The sequence below is a fragment of the Dermacentor variabilis genome, chromosome 6 (assembly GCF_050947875.1).
Source record: "Dermacentor variabilis isolate Ectoservices chromosome 6, ASM5094787v1, whole genome shotgun sequence".
Classification (NCBI taxonomy): Eukaryota; Metazoa; Arthropoda; class Arachnida; order Ixodida; family Ixodidae; genus Dermacentor; species Dermacentor variabilis.
Window position 1 is genome coordinate 167033890 of NC_134573.1, and position 20716 is coordinate 167054605.

General features: G+C 44.0%; 1 protein-coding gene across 2 annotated transcripts in view; it reads left to right on the forward strand.

The window, feature by feature from the left end:
* The window catches only part of pit (probable ATP-dependent RNA helicase pitchoune), a 29922-nt gene extending 9520 nt beyond the window's left edge, over window positions 1-20402 (forward strand). Inside the window, exons 5-12 of one of the 2 annotated variants that reach the window (XM_075696635.1) lie at window positions 2019-2319; window positions 4627-4741; window positions 6547-6686; window positions 8836-8997; window positions 10655-10807; window positions 11348-11518; window positions 18982-19159; window positions 20137-20402. In XM_075696635.1, coding sequence (XP_075552750.1) covers window positions 2019-2319; window positions 4627-4741; window positions 6547-6686; window positions 8836-8997; window positions 10655-10807; window positions 11348-11518; window positions 18982-19159; window positions 20137-20333 — 1417 coding nt within the window. In that variant the 3' untranslated portion in view covers window positions 20334-20402. The remainder of the gene's footprint in view (window positions 1-2018; window positions 2320-4626; window positions 4742-6546; window positions 6687-8835; window positions 8998-10654; window positions 10808-11347; window positions 11519-18981; window positions 19160-20136) is intronic. The other variant, XM_075696636.1, reaches the window with a different exon arrangement.
* The last annotated feature ends 314 nt before the right edge of the window (window positions 20403-20716 follow it).

Below are 20716 nucleotides of genomic sequence, written 5' to 3' on the forward strand. Positions count from 1 at the left end.
TCCCAGGGCAGGAAAGTGCTAAGTACAGTGGAACCCCGTTCATACGTTTTTCACCGGACCGGGGAAAAAAAACGTAACAGCCGGGAAAACGCAACAGTGAGGAAAGCTCCGAAAATGAATGAAAAAAAGGGCAGCTTCAACTATAGACAATTTATTTCCACAGAGTGCGCTTAGGACTTAAAAAAGTCTAGAATGATGGCTTGCCGTTTCTTTCGCTCGCTAGAAATCGCCACACGTTTCTCAATAGCCTGGAAGGCCGCATTGCTGTCAGCGTCGCTGTGAGGTGCGACGTACCTGCGGAGGAGGTCTAGAGCCGCGACGGCTTCTCCAAAGCTAGGATTTGGCCACTCCCCGGCATCATGCGGCTCGTGCTCCTCGTCGTCACCGCGCCACGGCAATGGCAACGGACAAAGGAATATCCGCGGGAAATTTTGCCCTCTTTGGCGTAATCATGCAAACCTGCTAACGATTGTTTAGTATTGCTGCGGAGCGCGCGCGTCCGAGCAGCCCGGTTGCGCGCGGCGCGCCGTGGGAGAAATGTAAACAAGAGAGGAGAGCTGGCCCGATAGGCGGAGCAACGCCACGAGCAACGCCAACTTCCGGTTTCACTTTTGCTTCACAAAGAGTGACGCGAGGGCCTCTCCCGAGTTTCCTTCCTCCGTGAGTCGACCCGTCCAACAACCATGCGGTGACCCTAATCACAGTGATGATAGTGAGAGCATTTTTCACGAATGGCCACTTAGTGGCAGCCTCTCGAACTGGCGTGCGGCTTCTTGCAGCCAGTTCCATAGCCAAGCCCGGCCAAGCCCAGCCAAAACTTGTCAAAAGCCAAAATGTCGGCTGGAGCGCGTTGCCTACTTCAGCCCAGGCGGGCTCGGAGTGCTAAGTTGCGACGTATCATGCGGGAACGTTTTCACAGCTACGACGTAACAGCGGGGTTCCTTATACATTGGATCCTATGGAAGCTATGCCGGGACCGCATGAAAACGACGTAGCAGCCGGGAAAACGCAGCAGTGAGGAACGTAACAGCGGGGTTCTACTGTACTTGTCATCACTATCATCTCTCTCCTTCTTTTTAGTTTTCTTCAAAGTGAAAAGATTCAATTTACCCAGCTTTCTGTACACTAGGCCAGTATTAGCTTTAAAACTGGTTCCTTATTTGGCACCCCTGTGAGCACTTGTTACCACAGCCTCCTGTATTTTCACAATGCCTTCCCAGTCGCTCTGCAATGCATGGGAGCCTCCAGTTCCATGTGGCAGCACCACATTGCGAAACGTATGATACCTGTTGTTACTGAACCATGGAGAACTTTCACCATGCATTGTTGCCTCCTCTTTTCTTCTATGCGGCGTGCAATGAAAAAAATTGACATGACCCTAACCGTGTCTCATGGCCTGTGAACGAATAGCACTGGGATAGTGGCACCCTCCAAGTGACCCCTACTTTTGGCATCACTGGACAGGCATTGAGAAAATACAGGAGGTTGTGCCACAGGCAGCTTGCTTGGTTGCTGTTCACTTACCGCAAGGTTTTCAACACCTACACCAGGCACTCTAGATGCCTGATGGGTTGCAGGGACACTGGACTCAATTAACAACGCTCTCAGGCTCCAGAAACACTTGCACGTGTGTTTGCATTTGTCCTGTATACACACAAGAATTGTAGGAGCTGTTCTCTTCGATCGTCCACATGGATAGGAGACCATAATCCAAAGGCTTTGTTTTGAGTGCTTGGCATGGTGCAAATGGTGCAGCTGTGAGTATAAGTTCAGCTGTAGCCTTGTTATAAGCCACTGGACTTGAAACACAACTTTAGACATGGCACAATTAGTGGACTTATATCTACGCACCTCCTTCTTTAATCATCACCATACCTTTTCTTTCCGGTCCTGCTTCCTCAGTGCGTAGTACCAGGCCATAGCAAGCTGTAAACCTCTCTGCCTTTTTTTTTTTTTTTTTTGTAGTTAAAATTCCTTGCTCTTTCTCTCTCTCTCTCTCTGCGCTGCTTCCTTTCCAGGGATGTGGTGGCTGCTGCTAAAACAGGCAGTGGCAAAACACTGGCGTTTCTCATCCCCGCCGTGGAACTCCTGTCCAAGCTGAAGTTCATGCCTCGCAATGGCACGGGGGCACTGGTGATTGCACCAACACGGGAGCTGGCTATGCAGACCTTTGGCGTGCTCCAGGAGCTGCTCTCCGGCCAGAACCAGACACTGGGGCTCATCATGGGAGGCACCAACCGGCAGTCCGAGGCCAGCAAGTTGGCCAAGGGTGTCAACTTTCTCGTTGCTACGCCAGGCCGTTTGCTTGACCATTTGCAGGTTTGTCGATTTACCATTGATGTGCGCATTGTTCACTACCCTTCGTGGACGAAGGGAAAGTGAAAAGAGGCCCTGACGTTGCTCACCACGAAGCCAAACCATACCTCCAACTTATCGGGCAACTCCTCTTCTCTGCTTGCCCTTTCCCATGTCGGAGTCTAGTGCTCCATGCTGATCTTAAGGCCATGTCAGAGGGAGCAACCAGCTCTTTAGCAATCATTGTTTGCTCCGTAAACAACAAAAACGAAGGCTAAAATGACACATGACTTCCGCCATAATTTTCACTATGCATCTGGGATCGTTGAAGCCTATCCTCACCATTTTTCTTCCCTATATCACCATCGTTAGTCTAACTTGGTCCGTCTAATGGTCAGTGCTTTTCATAATGCCCTGCTCCTGTTCTGTGCCAACAGCCCCAAGCCTTCACTAACAAGTTTCCAAATTTCACTTGTCTATATGCTTTTATATTTGTCTTAGACACCCATTTTTTTTCCTGTAATAGGAGATATGCAAAACTCTGCAAGTGTACTTCGAGTGTTCACTTACCATCCACGATATTTCTGGCCGAAAATGAAGTACTAGTATTTACCTTTTTTAAGGAAATAATGCACTTAACCGAGCATTTTCCATGCGCCTGGTGTATGGTGCTCTCTTGTGCCCTCTTATCTGCATCTCGCCCAGCTGCACACATGAAACACAGAGTCCAGATGATCTCAAGCTGCTGTTCCACAAGGGTGTTTTAAGAAAAAAAATTGCTGGAGTGAAAAAGATATCTCAAAGTGAAGCCAAACTGCCTCCGTCTAAGGAGGAGCTTAATGAAGCATTAGCTTATAGTAAAGGAAGACAAGCGCTTTCCTCACGCTCCACACGAATCTAATATGGCTAATTTTGCTGTACAGATACTGGTCGGCGAGTGTCTTTGTGCTACTGGGTTTAGGTTGAAACCTGAATGTCTTGGCAAATTTAATTGGGGTTCATGTAATAAATACTCAACCGAAGGTAATACTTTTGTCAAGAACAACCAGTTTTGATTTTCTAATTAGCCTAGCATCTACATTAAAAGAGGAAAAGCACTTGATTTGTAAGTGGACACCACCGGAGAAGGCTCTATTTCAGAGGTGAAGTGTTAGCAAATGCTGGCTTCACCTCAGCTGGTAAAAAGCTGTGGGAGCTTCCACACCAGCAAATTTTTTTTTAAGCTCCATGATTTTCCTTAGCTTTGCTGATCATAACACGAGAAAAGACGTACGAGTTTCCAAGTTTCTGATAACAGTAAAATTCCTTGCTGCCTGAAAGACCGGTGCCACAGGTGGTGTTATAGGGACACTAAAGGCAAATACTAAGTCAACGTGGACTATTAAAATACCATTCCAGAAACCTCGCAGCGATTGTTTCATGCCAAGAAACGGCTTCATTTAAGAGAAAATCGCATCTAGAGGGCACTGAGACCTTTGACGCAATTCAAATTGACTGTCCCCAAGGGGAGAGTGGTTACATGCATACGCCATCTCCACCCTTTACAGCCATGTGTGAGTAAAACGGCACCCTACAGACGGCGCTACAGATTTTTGGGCAAAATGCAAATGCACAGTCATGGAGAAACCGAGTCAAGACAGTGCTTTGGATTTGCCACTGCAACTGCGTTTGCTTAATTGGCCTATACCATTTAGGCATCCTGCGACCTCAACATAGACATGGAAATCTCTACTACTTTCATTTTGTGGGAGCAAAACCAGCGCAGCTCTACGCGATAACAAAACTACTGGAAGTCGAAGGCGCAGGCGGTGCAGAGTCAAGCGAAAACTAAACCTTTCGACCACCCGTATTGTTGTCAAGGGTAACAGCAATGGGTTCATTTTTTTATAAACATCAAATGGAACTAGACAAGTAGCATTTTCTTCCATCTTATAATGAAATGCAGTTATCTTCCTATTACACAAGAAGTTGAGCACTAGTGACAAAAATAAAATGAGCAGTGTCTTCGTCCTTGTGCTAATAGACTTAGAATGTCACAGGCGAGTTGCAAATCGTGTCCTGCATACACCTCGATTTCTTGGTTACTAAAACTTTGTTCATGATAATATTGATGCCTTAGACGTCCTCGAGCATTGATCTATCACTTTAGCTTGACTTAATAGTTGCTTTTAGTGCCTCTTTAAATTTCTCAGAAATGTGATCTGGGCACTTTGAGATAGGCACTCACTTTGTGGCCATGTATTTTGCATAATAGTTGTCAAGCTGTCTTCTGTGGTAATGTAACAAGTATGATTAAATATAGGCTGCATCTGTCTTTTTTTTTTTTTTCAGAATTCTTCTGAATTTGTGTACAAAAACCTACAATGCCTCATAATTGACGAGGCCGATCGCATACTTGACATTGGCTTTGAAGAGGAGGTGAAACAAATCCTTAGAATTTTGCCAAGTAAGTGTTGTTGCCTTTCAAGAGTTTTGTCACTGTAGATTGCTCACTTGGTCTTTGTAAGCACTCGTTATAGCATCTTCAGTGCTATTGCTTTCACTATTCAGGACAGCTTTGTGAAAGCTGTTGCTGGGGCAAGCTTATTCTCTGGAACATTGTCTTCTTTAAGCTTACTCTTTTGTGTGATGCAAGTGCAAAACTTTCGTCCAAATTGCTCTCCAACTTATAAGCTTTGTCAGGCTTGAACCAAAAAAAGTACCTGTTCATTTTAAAAAGTTAGAAGTTTATTTCTGCATTGTTCACTTCAGAAGAGCAAATAATTATGTAGAAGCGTACAGGTCTTTGCCAATTGTGTTTAAATTAGCGAAACATCTAAAAATGTGTGGATCGTAGTTTCATTGTTGAGTTTTCACCAAGCTTTGCTGTTGCTGTCACTCCTTTTGATCACACCTTTGCAACCTGGCTTGTGTGCGCCAGTGACGCTCTTGGTAGATGTCAAAATAAAACAGTTGATAAAAGCCACTGTGTCCCGTTGCTGTTTCTGTTATTTGATCCCCATTTTCTTACCTTATTAAAAGATGTGTCTCGAGAGATCTTGAAAGCATTGTAGGCCAGTACATTAGTTTCTTTTTCTTTTTTTCCCAGCTGCCTCTTTGTTCAATACCATTCAAAGAATGAGCACACTAGTACCACTTGGGATAAAGAAATGAAGCAAGTTTTCTTTATTCATCACCTATTCATTAACATGCATTAATTAAGTACAGGGCCATTCACTGTGAAGGGAAACACTTCACTAGTGTTATGTTCAATCGAACATCCCTTTCAAGCACTGTGTGTGCCATTGTACTAGCCAAGCTCAAAAGAAAAAGCATTGATGAAAATAAGTAGGTTTAAGGCGTGTTGCATTCGTCTTGAGAAACTTCTGACTGGCGCTTTGTTGCATATTTTAATATACCCGCCGTGGTTCCTCACTGGCTATGGTAATTGGGCTGCTGAGAACGAGGTCGCGGGATCGAATCCCGGCCATGGCAGCCGCATTTCGATGGGGGAGAAATGCGAAAACACCCGTGTACTTAGATATAGGTGCACGTTAAAGAACCCCAGGTGGCCGAAATTTCCGGAGTCCTCCACTACGGCGTGCCTCATAATCAGAAAGTGGTTTTGGCACGTAAAACCCCATAATTTAATTTAAATTTTAATATGTGCAAAGTGTTTAAGTGGGAGGTATTGAAAGGTAGAGACCTAGGTGCTTGCTCTCGGTGTCAGTATGCCGTAATGCAACATGTTCACTTCTTTCATTGTTTCTGACTGCTTTACATCAGGCATATTTTTCCAGTGTCTTCAGTTGGCTGAATGGGTGATTTCTAAGTATGTTAGATGTAGTTGATGTTCTCATATCTGATCTTCCCGTTAAGAGTTAAGACATGTTAAGACATGGAGTCATTAATTTGTAAACTTGACAACATACTGAATATAGGAAAATTCTTAGTCTGTTCTGCTGTAGTGCACTTTTATTGATCCTGAAGATAAAAGAAATATGTTGAAACTGTTTTATTGATGGGCAGAATTAATTGGCATCTGAAGTATATAGAAGTTCAACGCTGGTACTTTAAGGGAAAAAATGACTGACATTATGCTGTAGGCAGGTACTACCTATTACGTTGGTCAGGTGCTTGCTCTGTGCTCTTTCCTGTGCCACTTTGTTATGGTAGAGGGGCTTGAAGTAATTTCAAGCAAAAGCTTGCATGGGAAGAAGTGTTGAATTCCATAACCACTGTTGGAATCTGCTGTTTTCTTAATGTTGGCAGAGCGGAGACAGACAATGCTATTCAGTGCTACGCTGACAAAGAAGACTGAGGACCTCGTGAAAGTTGCACTCAAGAGTGAGCCTCTGTACATTGGCGTGGACGAGAGCAAAGATCAAGCTACAGTTGAAGGCCTTGAACAGGTATACCTACCTATCTACATTCCTTGGTTCCTTGCACTTTGACCAACACCTCAACACCCTAAAAAAACATTAGTTGTCTGAACCTTTTCAATTTTTGTGCCAAAAAATGTATACAAATCTCACGCATAGTCTGGGTGCAGAATTAACAAGAACCTCAACCTTTTCTGTGAAGTTATTTTTACCAAAAATGGTGAGAGGCCTTTGAAAGCGTAACCTACCAGTCTATTAACCTCATTTGCTTATTACCTAAATGCCTCTGGCTATTCTTTTTTTAATCTCAGATCCTTGTGTGCGAGTTTCATTTGACCGGTCATAAATTGGCCAGCACTGCCTAGATTTTAGTTCCTTACAATGTTCCTTCCTCATAAACAGGGACAAGTGAGAACCATAGAGCACTATCTCAACCTACTCAAACCCTGGATTGACCTGTGCAGCTGTCATTATGAGACAGTTAATGACATATGCTCACTCTGTTGGCTGGTGCATTATATTCGGGCATTGCCTGATGAAACAGGAAAAGATAAATAATTGTTTCAGGCAATGCTTACCTCAGTGATGCATTTGTTTACTATAACATTAGTGCTTGTTTTTAAAACAAGTAAGTGTCCTGAGGCTTTGGAGAAGCACTTTTCCTCATTACGTTGCTGTGATTGTAATGTTACAGATGTACGTCGCCTGATTTTAGACCTCTTTACAGCCATGTTATATCTACGTTTTGTCATTTTACACACCATTAACAGGCCCGGAGTGGAGGTCCCCCATCCTCCTTACAGTCCCGACTTGCCTCCGTGCGACATGTTTTTTTCTTTTTTTCCCCCGACTGAAGAGAGCGCTGAAAGAAAGTATTGGAAGACCGTGGAAAACATCCAAAAGCATGTTACAGCGTTCCTGAGAGACATATCCGTCGAGGACTTTCAGGGTGCTTTCCAGGTGTGGCAGACACATCTCTGCAAGTGTATTGATGCAAGGGGGAGAGTATCTTGAAGAATTTTAACCATTTGTACAGGTCCAGTCAATAAATTTTTTCCCAGAAAATGCACATTGCTTTCATAATGGACCCTGTAATCATAGAATGGCCTCATTATTAAAAAATGTAGCCTCGCAAATCTGCCAAAAATTTTTTTCGTATCCTTCTAGTAAAAGTGGGGTTAAAGGTAGTTATTGCACTGATGTGCGGCTTTCTCTCTCCTTTCATCTCCATTCTTGAATTGGAAGCTACATAGGGGAGATAACAAGGAAGCAAGGCCCCGCCAAACGCTGCTTCCAGTTCAGGCGTGTGCAGTACTCCTTCGATGTGAGATGGCCACTTGAGCGCCTGGAGGCTATGTCACTTGCAGAGACTAATCAGCGCACATGGTTGTCTGATCCTCTTGGCGACGAGAGCGCTCACTGTGGCACCCCATGGCAGCTGTGGTATCTGCACTACATAGCACACCGGTGCAATCTCGGAGGCCATGCTCAGCAAACGCTGTTTTTGAGCATGGCACATGTAGACCGGAAATGCAAAGATGAAATTTTTTTTTTCTTTTTGAGATTGAAGACATGTGTATTCTTCACTTAATTAACTCAAAATTTGAATTTATCATATTACTGAGAATGTTCTTGTGATCACAAAACGAGCCAGTAACTATTGGTGGGTTTGTCTGCTTGCGATGTAGCTGTGTGACGACATTGCAAAGGAGAGAGCAAGCGATTTTTCGCTGTTCTTGACACAAGATTGTAAGTTCCCTGCTGCATGTAGTGCAGTAATATTTGGTTCACATTTTCAAAGGAATCTGCTCTGCAGATTTACAACATTTTCTTATTATGTTTGAAGAGCATTTTGGGCCCCTTTAAACCCTACACATCATCATGGCAGTCTGTCACAATTACTAGGCTTAAGTGCTTGTAATCAAGCTGGACATAAACCTGTGTGTCAGTTCAGTGCTTGTTAATAGAAATAGTGCTATACTTATAGAGACCTGTAATAACCTATATATTTTTATACCATAAGGTCAACCTGGTACTAGCTATTGCAATGTGATGATGCAAATGTACACATTATTAGGTCAGGTCACCAGAACACTGTCCTTGGAACATTAGCAATGGACAGTGCTTTGTCTATATGTATAGTGAACTGCAAAGTTCACTTGTTCCTTTGTTTGCACAGGGCTATGTGGTATGCCCGTCAGACAAGCGGTTCTTGCTGCTTTTCACCTTCCTGAAGAAGAACAGAAAAAAGAAAGTGATGGTGTTCTTCAGCTCGTGCCTCTCGGTCAAGTACCATCATGAGCTGCTGAATTATATTGACTTGCCTGTCATGAGCATTCATGTAAGTTCTATGACATTCACTTCTGTGCACCTAAATGTTGCCCTGCAATGTACGTTCTGAATGTACCAATGCTGCAGTTTTTCCAACTGCTATGTAAAGTTAGATGATGGGAGTTAAGACTTGTCAAGTGTCTGAAGCAGAACCTCCGTGAAGATAGAAAGACGACAAAGACTGGGGCTGCGGGAAGAGAACAGAAAGTTCATTAAAATGTGTCAATCATTCGCTAAGTCACTAAAAAAAATACTTTTTTGCTTGCATGACCCAGTTGTCTCAGTGTAGGCATAAACTGAAGACATGTCTTCTTCTGCCATAGGGGTACTGCATTCTATTGTGCCCTTGCCTTGATTGTAGCGCACACTTGGTTTTCATGGCCAGGAATGATAAATGCAATGCCCTTGACTGTTCACTCACCTGGCTTTCATTGTAAGAGAAAGAGTAATGGCGATTTTTTATCACTTGGAAAATGAAATGTGTTTCATGTGAGCCGCAGTGGACCACAGGCATCACTTAATCATAACTGTCAAAGGCCTCCTTATCACTAACAACAGCTCAGGGTATCTCAGTAATGAAGCAGGCATAAATAATGCCACAGCAGCGTGTGGATTGGATTGGATTACAGCAATTGTTAGTGCAAATGATGACAGAGTGTCACGATTGGATATTATATCTTGCACTCAATTCTGATGTTTATAACACTTTTTAGCAATTTTCTTTTTTCAGAAAAGAAGTGCACATTATATTCAAGTAAATATGGTGTACGGAATTGAACATGGAGCATTAAGAGGAAGCTTTAGCTCGGGTGCTCCTATCTACGTACATGTAAAAGGAGAATTTGTTTTTCTCGGCAACCACTGCACCAAATTTGGCGAGGTTTGTTGCATTTAAAAGAAAAACTCAAAATCAAGTGGGTGTTGGTTTCAAATTCTTGATTTAGGTCGTAAATTTTTATTAAAAAGTGGTAAAAATCAAATTTTCTGAAAACGAAACTACTGAAAAGTTTACAACTCTGCAACTCAGCAGTGAAAAATGATTTCACAATTGTGTGAATTGCATCTAATAGTACATGCAAAGCAGACAACATTGATATGTTACACATGAATCTCAAAAAACTTAGTAATATGGAAATACAGCTTTTGCAGATCCCTTGTACACAAGGTAACAAATTCATGTAAGATATAAAATGACATCAAATTTGTCCGCTTTCAGTGATATAGTGGGTGCCGTTTACAGAACTGGGATATCTGTTCTTGATGCCGAGCTATTAATTTGTAAACTTCGTGCTTCTATTTTTTTCAAACTTGAATTTTTGAAAATTCTTATAACGAAATTCAGGCCCTAAATCAAAATTCTGCTTCTAACAATCAGTAGAATTTAACTTTCTCTCTCAAATGCAACAGATTTCATTAAAATTGGTCCATGGGTTATCTCAGAAAAACGTTTTTGCATTTTACATTTATTTGAATAGGCTTCGTCGGAGCTGGGCCTGAGCTAAAGCTCCCTCTTAATAATGTAGTTCAGGCAGATGCGTTTGCATCTTTCTTGACCTTTGTGCACTACACTAATTGTTAGCTAATTTTTACTTGTCCTTATAAGCTGTAGTTTGAAGTATTGTGGAGGCCCAAGTGCTGATGCTCATGATTTTGCGGTAATTTTTCAGGGAAAGCAGAAGCAAGCCAAGCGGACGACCACATTCTTCCAGTTCTGTAATGCGGAGTCTGGAATTCTGCTTTGCACAGACGTTGCTGCTAGAGGCCTTGACATTCCCGAGGTTGACTGGATTGTGCAGTATGACCCACCTGATGACCCCAAGGTCAGTAGATAGCTTGTTTCTGCGTCTCTTTACTGCCAGACCCTCTAATAAAATAACTTAAAACTCTACAAAAAGTGGCCATTATATCAATAATTTATTGTACCCGAGCTTACCACGAAAGTAACACTAAGCTGAAAATCGGTTAACTGCAGACTAGGTAAAAAGAGTCCAAGCTTCTCAGAAAGGCACGTAAAAGTGAAAGTACACATCAAGTTGCCAAATTTGAGTTGGTTAAAAAGACTGAATGCTAACAACACTCCCCAAACACTGATCAACAGTGACTGAATAAAGAAAACCTCAGTTTGGAGCGAATTTTTCAGCAATGGGACTTGTCTCCATTCTGACAAAGACAAATCACCAGTCGAAATCTTGGCTTCTGGTTTTCAGCCACTGTCTCCACCTTTCTGTGAACCCTTTGCCTTATAAGAAAGGGAAGTATATATTACAACCGACTTGCAATGTCAGCACTTCAAAATGCGCCTAGCATAAGTAGACGGGATGAGAGGTTGGTGTAGTCTTGGCGTGTATTGTCCTGTGCAGGAGTACATCCATCGGGTAGGCCGTACGGCAAGAGGTGAGGGTGGCCGTGGCCACGCTCTCCTAATCCTGCGACCAGAGGAGGTGGGCTTCCTGCGCTATCTCAAGGTGGCCAAGGTGCCCCTGCAGGAGTTTGAGTTCTCTTGGGCAAAGATTGCCAACATTCAGCCTCAGGTGAGTTCGATGGCAGTTCTCTGCAGTGCTTTGTTTTGGGTAGACCTCAGCATCCTAGATATTTCACTGAGTAAGTGTCGCCACTGCTAAATTAAAAAGGAAATATCTGTTTCGGTGTAACGTTGGCTCCAGAATTCTGGTGCTCAGTGTGATGCCACAAAGTCAATTCCCAGCCACATTGTGATGGCAGCAGAATGTAAAAAATTTCTCATGTACGAAGAATTAGGTGCATAGTAAAGAATTCCAGTTCACTGTAGTTCATCTGCTGCTCTTAACTATGGAATCACCTGAAGCCATTGTGTTGCTTTTAGGTGTTAAATTCACATAAATAAAAGTAGGAAGAAAAGTTTGTGTCTGTTCATTATTACTAGATTTTCATGCTTGTATGATGTTTGTAGGCTGTAACCTGACATACCTTGATAAAAGGAAGCGGCATAAGGGCTTCTCTCATCCAAAGCATTATTTTGCGTAGCCTTACAGGCTGGCTTAGTGTTTCTTTTATCTGAAAATATATTTTTTCTTCATGGCATCTTATAATATCACATTTTTACTGCCATTGTTCTTTTTCTAAAACCTTTAAAGGGCCCCTCACCAGGCCCCATAGCAAATTTTGGTTGTATGCTCGAAGTTGTTACGTGCCCTATAAGGAGCGTTCAACTGCAAGAATTCCTCAAATTGGTTCATTAAAGCGACACTAAAGGTTACCAGAAAGTCAAGTTAAAGTGGTAGAGCAATGTTCTAGAACGTCTAAGGCGTCAATCAAATCGCGAACGGAGCTTTAGTAACCGAGAAATTGAGGTAAATGCATGACACGATTTGAGACCCCCCAGCGACATTCCGGTGCTAGCCTGATGATGAAAGCACTCCTCATAATTTGTGTTACTAATACTCAACTACTCGTATGAAAAATATCATTTCATTCGATTATAAGACGGAAGAAAATACTACTCGTCTACGTCTATATTCGATTCTAAGAAAAAAATAACATTTTGACGTTACCCTTCAGTAGTATGGGTGGTCGAAAGGTTTCGTTTTCGCTCGACTCTGCGCCGCGCACGCTTTGGAGTTTCATTAGTTTCGTTATCGCGTCGTGCTGTGCGGGTTCTGCTGGCTCGCGAAACTTTCATTTCGAACAAGCAGTGAGAATGCCACGTCCTTGTGATGTCGTAGGAAGCCCTCGTTGCTTTCCCGCTCCGGAGAGCCGGTGTCGAGGCCGCCGTCGTAGTACGCAACGACGCCGGCAGCGCGAGCCCTCAGCAGCAGGTTGCGCTCGTCAGTGCTCAAATTGCTGAAGTTGAGCCCAGCATCGCGAGCCAATCTGTCATTGTCAGGGTCCATTGCGACGAGCGTCGAAGTTTGCGTCATAGAATAAAGTACAAGCTTATGGTCGCGCGTTTCTCCTTCCGCTAGCCACCATACTCCAGCTTTCGCTCTGCTGTCGGCTCTGTCTTGGCTCTGTTTCTGGCCGTGCATTTGCGTTTTGCGCAGAAAAGCCGTAGCGCCGTCTGCGGACGCCGTTCTACTCACCGATAGCGCAACGTCACTATGAGACCATGATGTCAGTACTCCTCGATCGGAGGGCGGGCGATTTTAACTGCGCTAGAGGTACGCGGACGCTTTAGAACGCATTTTCTCTTAAAATAAGTCTCTCCTTGGCACGAAACAAGCGTTTCGAGGCTTCTCGGATGGTATTTCAACAGTCCACGTTCACTTAAGAGTAACCTTTAGTGTCCCTTTAATAGTCCGTGTACGTGTACTTACATTTATCGGGCGACCACGTTTCGCCGCGTAACAAATGTTATCGCACAGCGCCTGCATGTATCCGAAGTTTCTGGAAAGTTATCGATGCTTCTATACGCTGTCTGTTGTCACCGAAGCTTGTGTTATCTGATTTCATCATGTTACGCGAATGGTGTAGAACTTTGTGGAAGGCACGCGGGTCCCAACGATTAGTCTGGAACATTCGATGACTGCTGTATAAAAGCCGACGCGCTGGACCCGCTGATCAGATTTTCGACAATCGCCGACTGTGTTCGCCGCTCTCGTTGTGCTTTAAGTGTAGCCTGTTTTGTGGGCACAGGTTCGCCCAATAAAAGCTAGTTTTGCCTTTCACAGTATTGCTACTGTGTTCCTTGACGTCACAAGTCGAGATAGAAATATTTCAGCGCCCTGAACCCATGATTTCTGGAGGCGAGGGCCACTGCAGAAAAAGACACTCTCTCCACTTGCCCCATCTAGCCTCCGCCAGCGAAATTCCTTCCTTGTGTTCTCCAATACCGGACCTCGACGAAGGGCCCCGCCTTCATCCCCCCCCCTGCTTTTTTTTTGCTGCACAGCGCACTCTCGCTGATGGTGTTGCACACGAGCTGTTGTGTTTGTCTCGTTTCGCACAGTGCACGATTGTTCATGCTGTGTTTGAGAACACCTAACTAGTGCTGTAAGTCAGTGCTACATGAACACTGAGGCAGACACAAGCAGATCACAGAGCATGATTGCTCGCTGAAACACGGTAGAAAATGGCAAAGTTTCATTGTCAGCGTGCGCGACTGCACAATGTGGGAACAAATAGATGAAACAGAAGTACATCTCTCTTTCTGTGGTGCGAAGTAAAACAAATACAGTAATCCCTTGTTATAACGAAGGCAGCGGAACGGCGAAAAAATTCATAAGCGGTAATTCAATATAAGCAACTACTCGCGAAAAGCTAAAGCAGTCAAGCTTTAATTGTGCCACAACTGTGAGGAAGTCAGAATACAATGTATTCAGTGAACCAAACTTCATTCAGGTGCATAAAAAGGCAGTGAGCTTTGGCTGTTTCAAGTTCTTACCGGGCATGAACAACGCCTGCTCTAATTTGACCAAGCATTGCACAAAGCTGTGGTCACCGCTCATGCATTTAACCTTATTTCACAGCAGCTGTAGGTACTCGAGCGTCTACACCATAGTTGGCAGCTCATGTGGCTCTTAGTCCGCCGGCTCTGCATCCCCATCAGGGCCACCAACGGTGTCAATTAGTATATCCGCATCCATTTCTGGGGCGACCACCGGAGCAGCAGCGTCAGCGAACACTAATGTCTCGAAGTTGCCTTTTACCTTTTGGCCAGCAATTTTATGAACAGCCTCTTACAGATCGCTGCAAGTCCAGTCATCATTAGGCTGGTCATCTTCAGGGTCGCCGACAACAGCACGGGAAAAGCCAGCGGGCGCAAAGCAGTTGGCGACCTTCGAAGGTCCGAGTTCTTTCCATGAAAAGTTCAGCAAATGGATTGCACCAAATAGATCAATGTTGCGCCTCTCGCTGGCATCATACGCTATGAGAATGCTCCGCAAAAGAGCCTTGCGGTATAGCTTTCGGGCGGTCTCATTGATGCCCTGGTCCATCGGTTGCAGTATTGCGGTTGTGTTTGCAGGTGAAAATTCCACAGCGATTGTCTTCAGATTGTCGACCTTCCCGTGGCTCGGACAATTGTCAATTATGAAAAGCACTTGCCAATTCTTTGCGTCGAACTGTCTATCCAGAAGGCGCACGTAGTCTTCAAAAATAGCAGCAGTCATCCATGCTCACTTGTTACTTCTGTAGGTGCATTCCTTTGGAATAGTTGCATTTCGGAAGTGCCGTGGCTTCTCGACCTTCCCCAGTATCAACAAGGGAAGCTTGTCCTCGGCTGTTGCATTGGCACCAAACAGCACCATGATGCGCTTCTTGATCTGCTTTCCTCTGGATGAGGATCCACCAGCTGTAGTGAACATGCGCTTTGGTAGCATCTTGTAGAAAAATGCAGCCTCATCTAGGCTGTACATGTCTTTGTCTTCATACTTTTCAAGTAGAGCTTGAAGCTGTTGTTGGCACCATATGTCTACAATGTCACGTTTCCCGGCTACACTTTCGCCAATGGTGGACTTCGAGGTCACGCTGTGTCATTTCTTGAACCACTCAAGCCAGCCATTGCTGCACTTGAAATCTTTATGGCCAATTTAAAGGGTGAGAGCTTGGAATTTTGTGTTAAGTGCACGTCCATGTACGAGGAGATTCACACTCCTGGCATTCTTCAGCCAATGTAGAAGTGCATCTTCCACTTCAGGGTATTTCGAATTGCGATTCCTCTTTCTCTTCGCCGAGAAGCTCTCTTCAAAGCCATCCAGCACAGCTTCCTTATTTTTCAATATGGTTGATAAAGTAGACAGCGGTATGCCGAATTCTTTTGCAGTGTTTTTCGCGGTTTTTCTGCTGGCCGCATTTTTCCACTTCTTTTACCAGCAGAACTTTCTGCACCAAAGTCAGACACTTTCGCCCGGAGACTGACAATGACATTTATCACTGTAGACCACAAAAGCACATGCAAGGCACGCCTAACAAAGCACTCTGAATAACACACAATCACATGGCCTGCAGCACATATCCAAACGCATGCGCTGTCGGCACCAAAGTGATTGAACGCGGCAGGCGACGCAGAAGGCAAAAGCTTCAAAATGTCATCAGAGCATCTCGCTTTCCTCGTCAGTGCATGCTAGTGATGGCAGCAGTTTTAATGGTAGGGTTGGCATCAGCTTCACATGTAGCAGAAGAAAGGCGATTGGAGTTGTGGAGACCCAAGAAGCAGGAACCACGGAAGGGCATCCATTGATGGAAGATTGTGCTCGGGAGGGCAGGCCGGAAGAGGGCAGCTTTGGAGGAGCGCTGACGTCGAAACTGGCAGCAAGGAGGCGAGGAGTTGACATGAAGGCAAATGAGAGGAGTGACTGGCATCCAAACGGCTTGCAGACTGGAGAGTGAATGAAGAGGGCAAGGCAATGGGGGGTCGCTTTTATAGGGGGGTGCAGAGGTCACAGAAGACTACGAGAATATCACACTGTAAAGCGCCATAAATGCTGTGGCTCGAGTGTGAGGTTTTGTTTGTTGTGCTGAAAGAACGATTAGCCGCTCATTGTGAGTATGCAGCGCAATCTTGAAAACTGAACGGTTTTGCAGTAGGGGCTTTGCATGATCCCTGGGTAATTTTTTCCCGAGGTGTGCAGTCATGAAGTTTGCAAAACAAGGGTTTTTTGGCGTGCTGTTGTTGACGACGCTGTGCTAATTCTGTTTCAAGTCTTGGTGTCAGCGCACCATCGCATCCACGCCATTGACCAAATGTCTAGCAACAAAATTCAGTGGCCCTACCATGCATTTAGACCGTTTGTCTAAAGTCGGATGGCGCGAATTGTGCTTGACTGGCTAGAGAAAATCATTGGAGAAACGCCAGGTTACGTTGACCCACCATGTTGACAGCCTGACTCGCTGCTGGCGACGCTCGGATTGTTTGTGTTTTCGCCAAGTTATCGGTCGATTTGCACTGTCAAAAGTGCAGCAAAGCTAGGGGCAGTTTTATTGCGATGCAGGCGGATTATGGTGATCGGCAAGCAAATTTCTAGACTGGCTTCCCCAAAGTCGTCTTCCCGATTTGTTAACGAAGCTCCTCATGTCAAACATGGCTCTTATAATCGGAGGCACACTTCTTTTGTGCTTTTTGGCACGTTTCAGCACCAGAAGTGCCCTTTAGAGCTGTAAAACATTGCTCATCGAGCACACCCCATGGAATGCTACGGCACAAGTCTGCCCGCTGTCTTTTGGCCACTTTTTGGCATCCAAGAGACCGCGGTTTTCTGGCATCACAAAGCGTCAGGAAAACTTCATTTTCGTGTGGATTCCATCATGGGGGACACCAGCCATGCAACTGCGACTGAGATTAATGGTCCGGGCACACTGCACCATGGAATTTGACAGCTTCCATTTGGTCCGCAGTAAACAGCTGGGAGCACTCGACACTCACTTGGTACTCGTTACTAGGCAGTCATCGGTCATGGGTTTGGTACTTTTGTGGCTTGTTTGTGCCTGCATGAGATTAATTCGGTGGTGGTATTATTTGACACTGCATGTGCAAAAGGGTCATTGCTCAGTGGCGGCGATGCCTGCCCTCACCACTTCACTCTAAGTGTGTCATACTCCTCGTGTGCTCCAAGTAGTGCAGCTTAATATGCATACGTTTGGGTTGGGGCCAGAAGAAATTTTGAATAAAGCAATATTTCGAGTAACGCGATTTCGTTATAACGAGGGATTACTGTACACGCAGACATTGGGTTTGCATGTTTTATTATTTCTCTAAACCTTAATTCGTCTATTGATGCAACAGATTACACAAATAACAGTTGTTGCCTTGTATAATTCTTGAAGTCACGAGTCACTAAGAGCGACATCACAGCAAACACACATGTACGTATGCGCACTAGCACGTATGTGTCATCCCTCTGGCTTGGAGCGTGGCACCCGCAAGGAGAAGGGCAAAGTGCGTTTGGGTTGAAATTTTAACTCTTTCCACGGCACGTAGCATTGTGCTACTTGGAAGACACGATCGTTAGCGCACATTGTATGCACGGCTCTTGTCCGCTCAAAATGGCCAGACTTGGTGAGGGGCCATTCAAAAGCTGTTGAGCTGCACTTTATAGCCTTCATCTCTATCACAGGCAGAATATCACCATCCATGATGGATGCTGTGCTTCTGTGTTAAACTGTCCTTGCTTGTAATGTCAAAATTTGGGCAAGACTGTTACAGTAGCCTATGCTAAGTGTTGCTGCATCTCAACAAGTACCAAGTGGTATTATATTTGGATATCCGGAACACAGCAAAATATTGCAGAATTTGAAACATTTGGTGAATCACTCACTTGGCATAAACAGATTGACACTGTCATTGCAAAAGCTAGTAGGGTGCTACATTTTATTAGGAGAAATTTGAAACAGGCAACGTGCGAAGTTAAGGGAACTTTGTACTTCTTGCATGTCAGGACAATACAGTACTTGATTATGCTTGTGTAGTATGGCATCCCTATCAAGATTAACTCATTAATAGACTGGAAAAACTGCAGAACCAAACAGTAAGGTTTGTTTGTAATAATTACAGCCCGTACTCAAGCATGGGGTCTGCTACATGTGCACAGGAAGACGCTAAGGCTCTAGCTATTGCACCGAATGTATGACAGTCAGGCAGGTATCAATCACTACAACTATCTCTTGGAACCAGATTACATATCTACTTGTGATAACAACAGAGAATCTCATCCTATAGTGTAACTGCAGAACAAGCAACTTTTGCTATTCTTTTTTCCCCAAATCAATGAGACAATGGAACAGCTTATCAAATTATATAGTAAATGTGTCAAGTAACGAACTCTTCTATTCTATGCTGTGCTATTGCACCTGTAAAACAATAGTACATGCTCTATCTCCTGAAGACCTGTTTGTTTCACTTTACTTGTATTTCCTTTTCTAAATGCTATTGTGGTGCTTTGATTGCGAGTTTATTTGTGCCAAAATCTTTATTTTTACTGATTGTTTATTTCCCTCTACGTAATACATTTATAGCAATGTAGGTATTCTGTAAATAAGTAAATAAATATTTTCTTTTTTGCATTTGTGTCTTTGTGTGCAGTTGGAGAAGCTCATTTCCAAGAACTACTACCTGCACATGTCAGCCAAGGAGGCATACAAGGCGTACGTGCGAGCCTATGACTCGCACCACCTGAAATGCATCTTTGATGTCAACACACTGGACCTCATTCAAGTGGCCAAGTCATTTGGCTTCCTGGTGCCTCCAAATGTTGACTTACGTATCCTTTTGCACTGAAGGGCTAAGTGAGTATGATGTAAATCTGGGGACATAAAGGGCAGACTGAAACGCAAGGACATCTTTTGCTATCCACAGTCTATAATAAAAAAATTAACTCAGAGCAAATTTTAAGATGATTATTGAATGATTAGTACTGATTAACTAATAATTTTCTATTGGGGTGTATTTTATATAATGCAAATATAAGGTTTGTGAAGCACATTTGAAAACATGCAGCAGAGAGGGCTACCCAAATGATAGAATGTTGCAAACATTTGAAAGTGGTGCCTTCAAGCGTACCCTATGTACAAACCTTGTGTGGAAATTTCAGCCTTTAAGGTAACAATTAAAACTTTTATTAATCAATTCTGATTACTTGATAAGAACACAAAATATACTGGCAGCTTCCTTAGGCAGTTACGAACACACTAGGTTTCAGCTGCTCTGAAGGCTTCATTGTTATTAAATTGTTCAATGTTAGGTGGGACACCCTGTTGACTAGTGTGCAAGCAGCCTGGCTGGTTAGATCTGTTAATGAAGCTTGATTTGGCTGCAAAACATTGCTCTATTGTCCCCTTTTTGTAAAATGCATGTGGTTTTGTTTCCTAAAACAAACCTTTGCAGCTGCGTGCAAGTAACTCTTACAGTACATCTAAGACAGCGAAGCTGTATAATGGAGTTCTCATACCCTTCAGAAATCTTAGCGGTCTGGTTTGTTGAGACAGATGACAACTACTGTATCATTGTGCAACAAAGGTACACCCCAAAGGTGTAAACTTTTGTTAGTATGGTCAGGGTTAATAACTGACAGTGGCATCCGTATGTGCATTTCGCCAATGCCCTGGTCATATGGCCACTTCGAGACTGCAGCAGGTGCATAGCATTGCTGGCTCTTCTCTGGTTGATATCTGATACCAGCCATGCTGATGATCACACAGAAACGGTTGTGGAACTGCCTTTAACAGCTTCAATGTAAAGACAAATCTCTTGTAACAGATATGAGCCACTTTAACTCAGTCCCAGACGTCGGCAGCAGCAAGGCAAGGCCCAGGAAAAAGGGCCGAGCTGCCAACTACGGCTACGAAGGAGGACCACCCAAGAAACGTGAAAAGTCTGTAATCTACAAGCCTGTCCCTGTTGGAACAGACAACAGGAACAGACAGTTCTCACGGTAACAACTGCAAGATCCGCCACCACTCGTCAACTGTTGCACAGCTGAACCATTAAACCACATTGTTATTGTACTTTGCCTTCCGTTATTTTGCTTCTGTAAAGCCGTGTGTGTGTGTGTATAACATGGCAAAGACAAAGAGCATCTTTTTTGCATATTTTCGTATGGCACAATCTTGCTTTGTAGAAGGTCCGTGCTCTTCTTCCTGTCAAAATGTGCTTAAACCAATCGAATTGGATATTCTTGCATGCATTTCAGCCATAACAGTGGTATTACTGCAAGACGTGAAGGGGGACATGTTCATGTTGAATGGAACTGTATTGGAAATACATCAGAAATGTGTTGCGAGCACTGTGCAGCTGTTTCATATTTCAGCAACTGGAATGA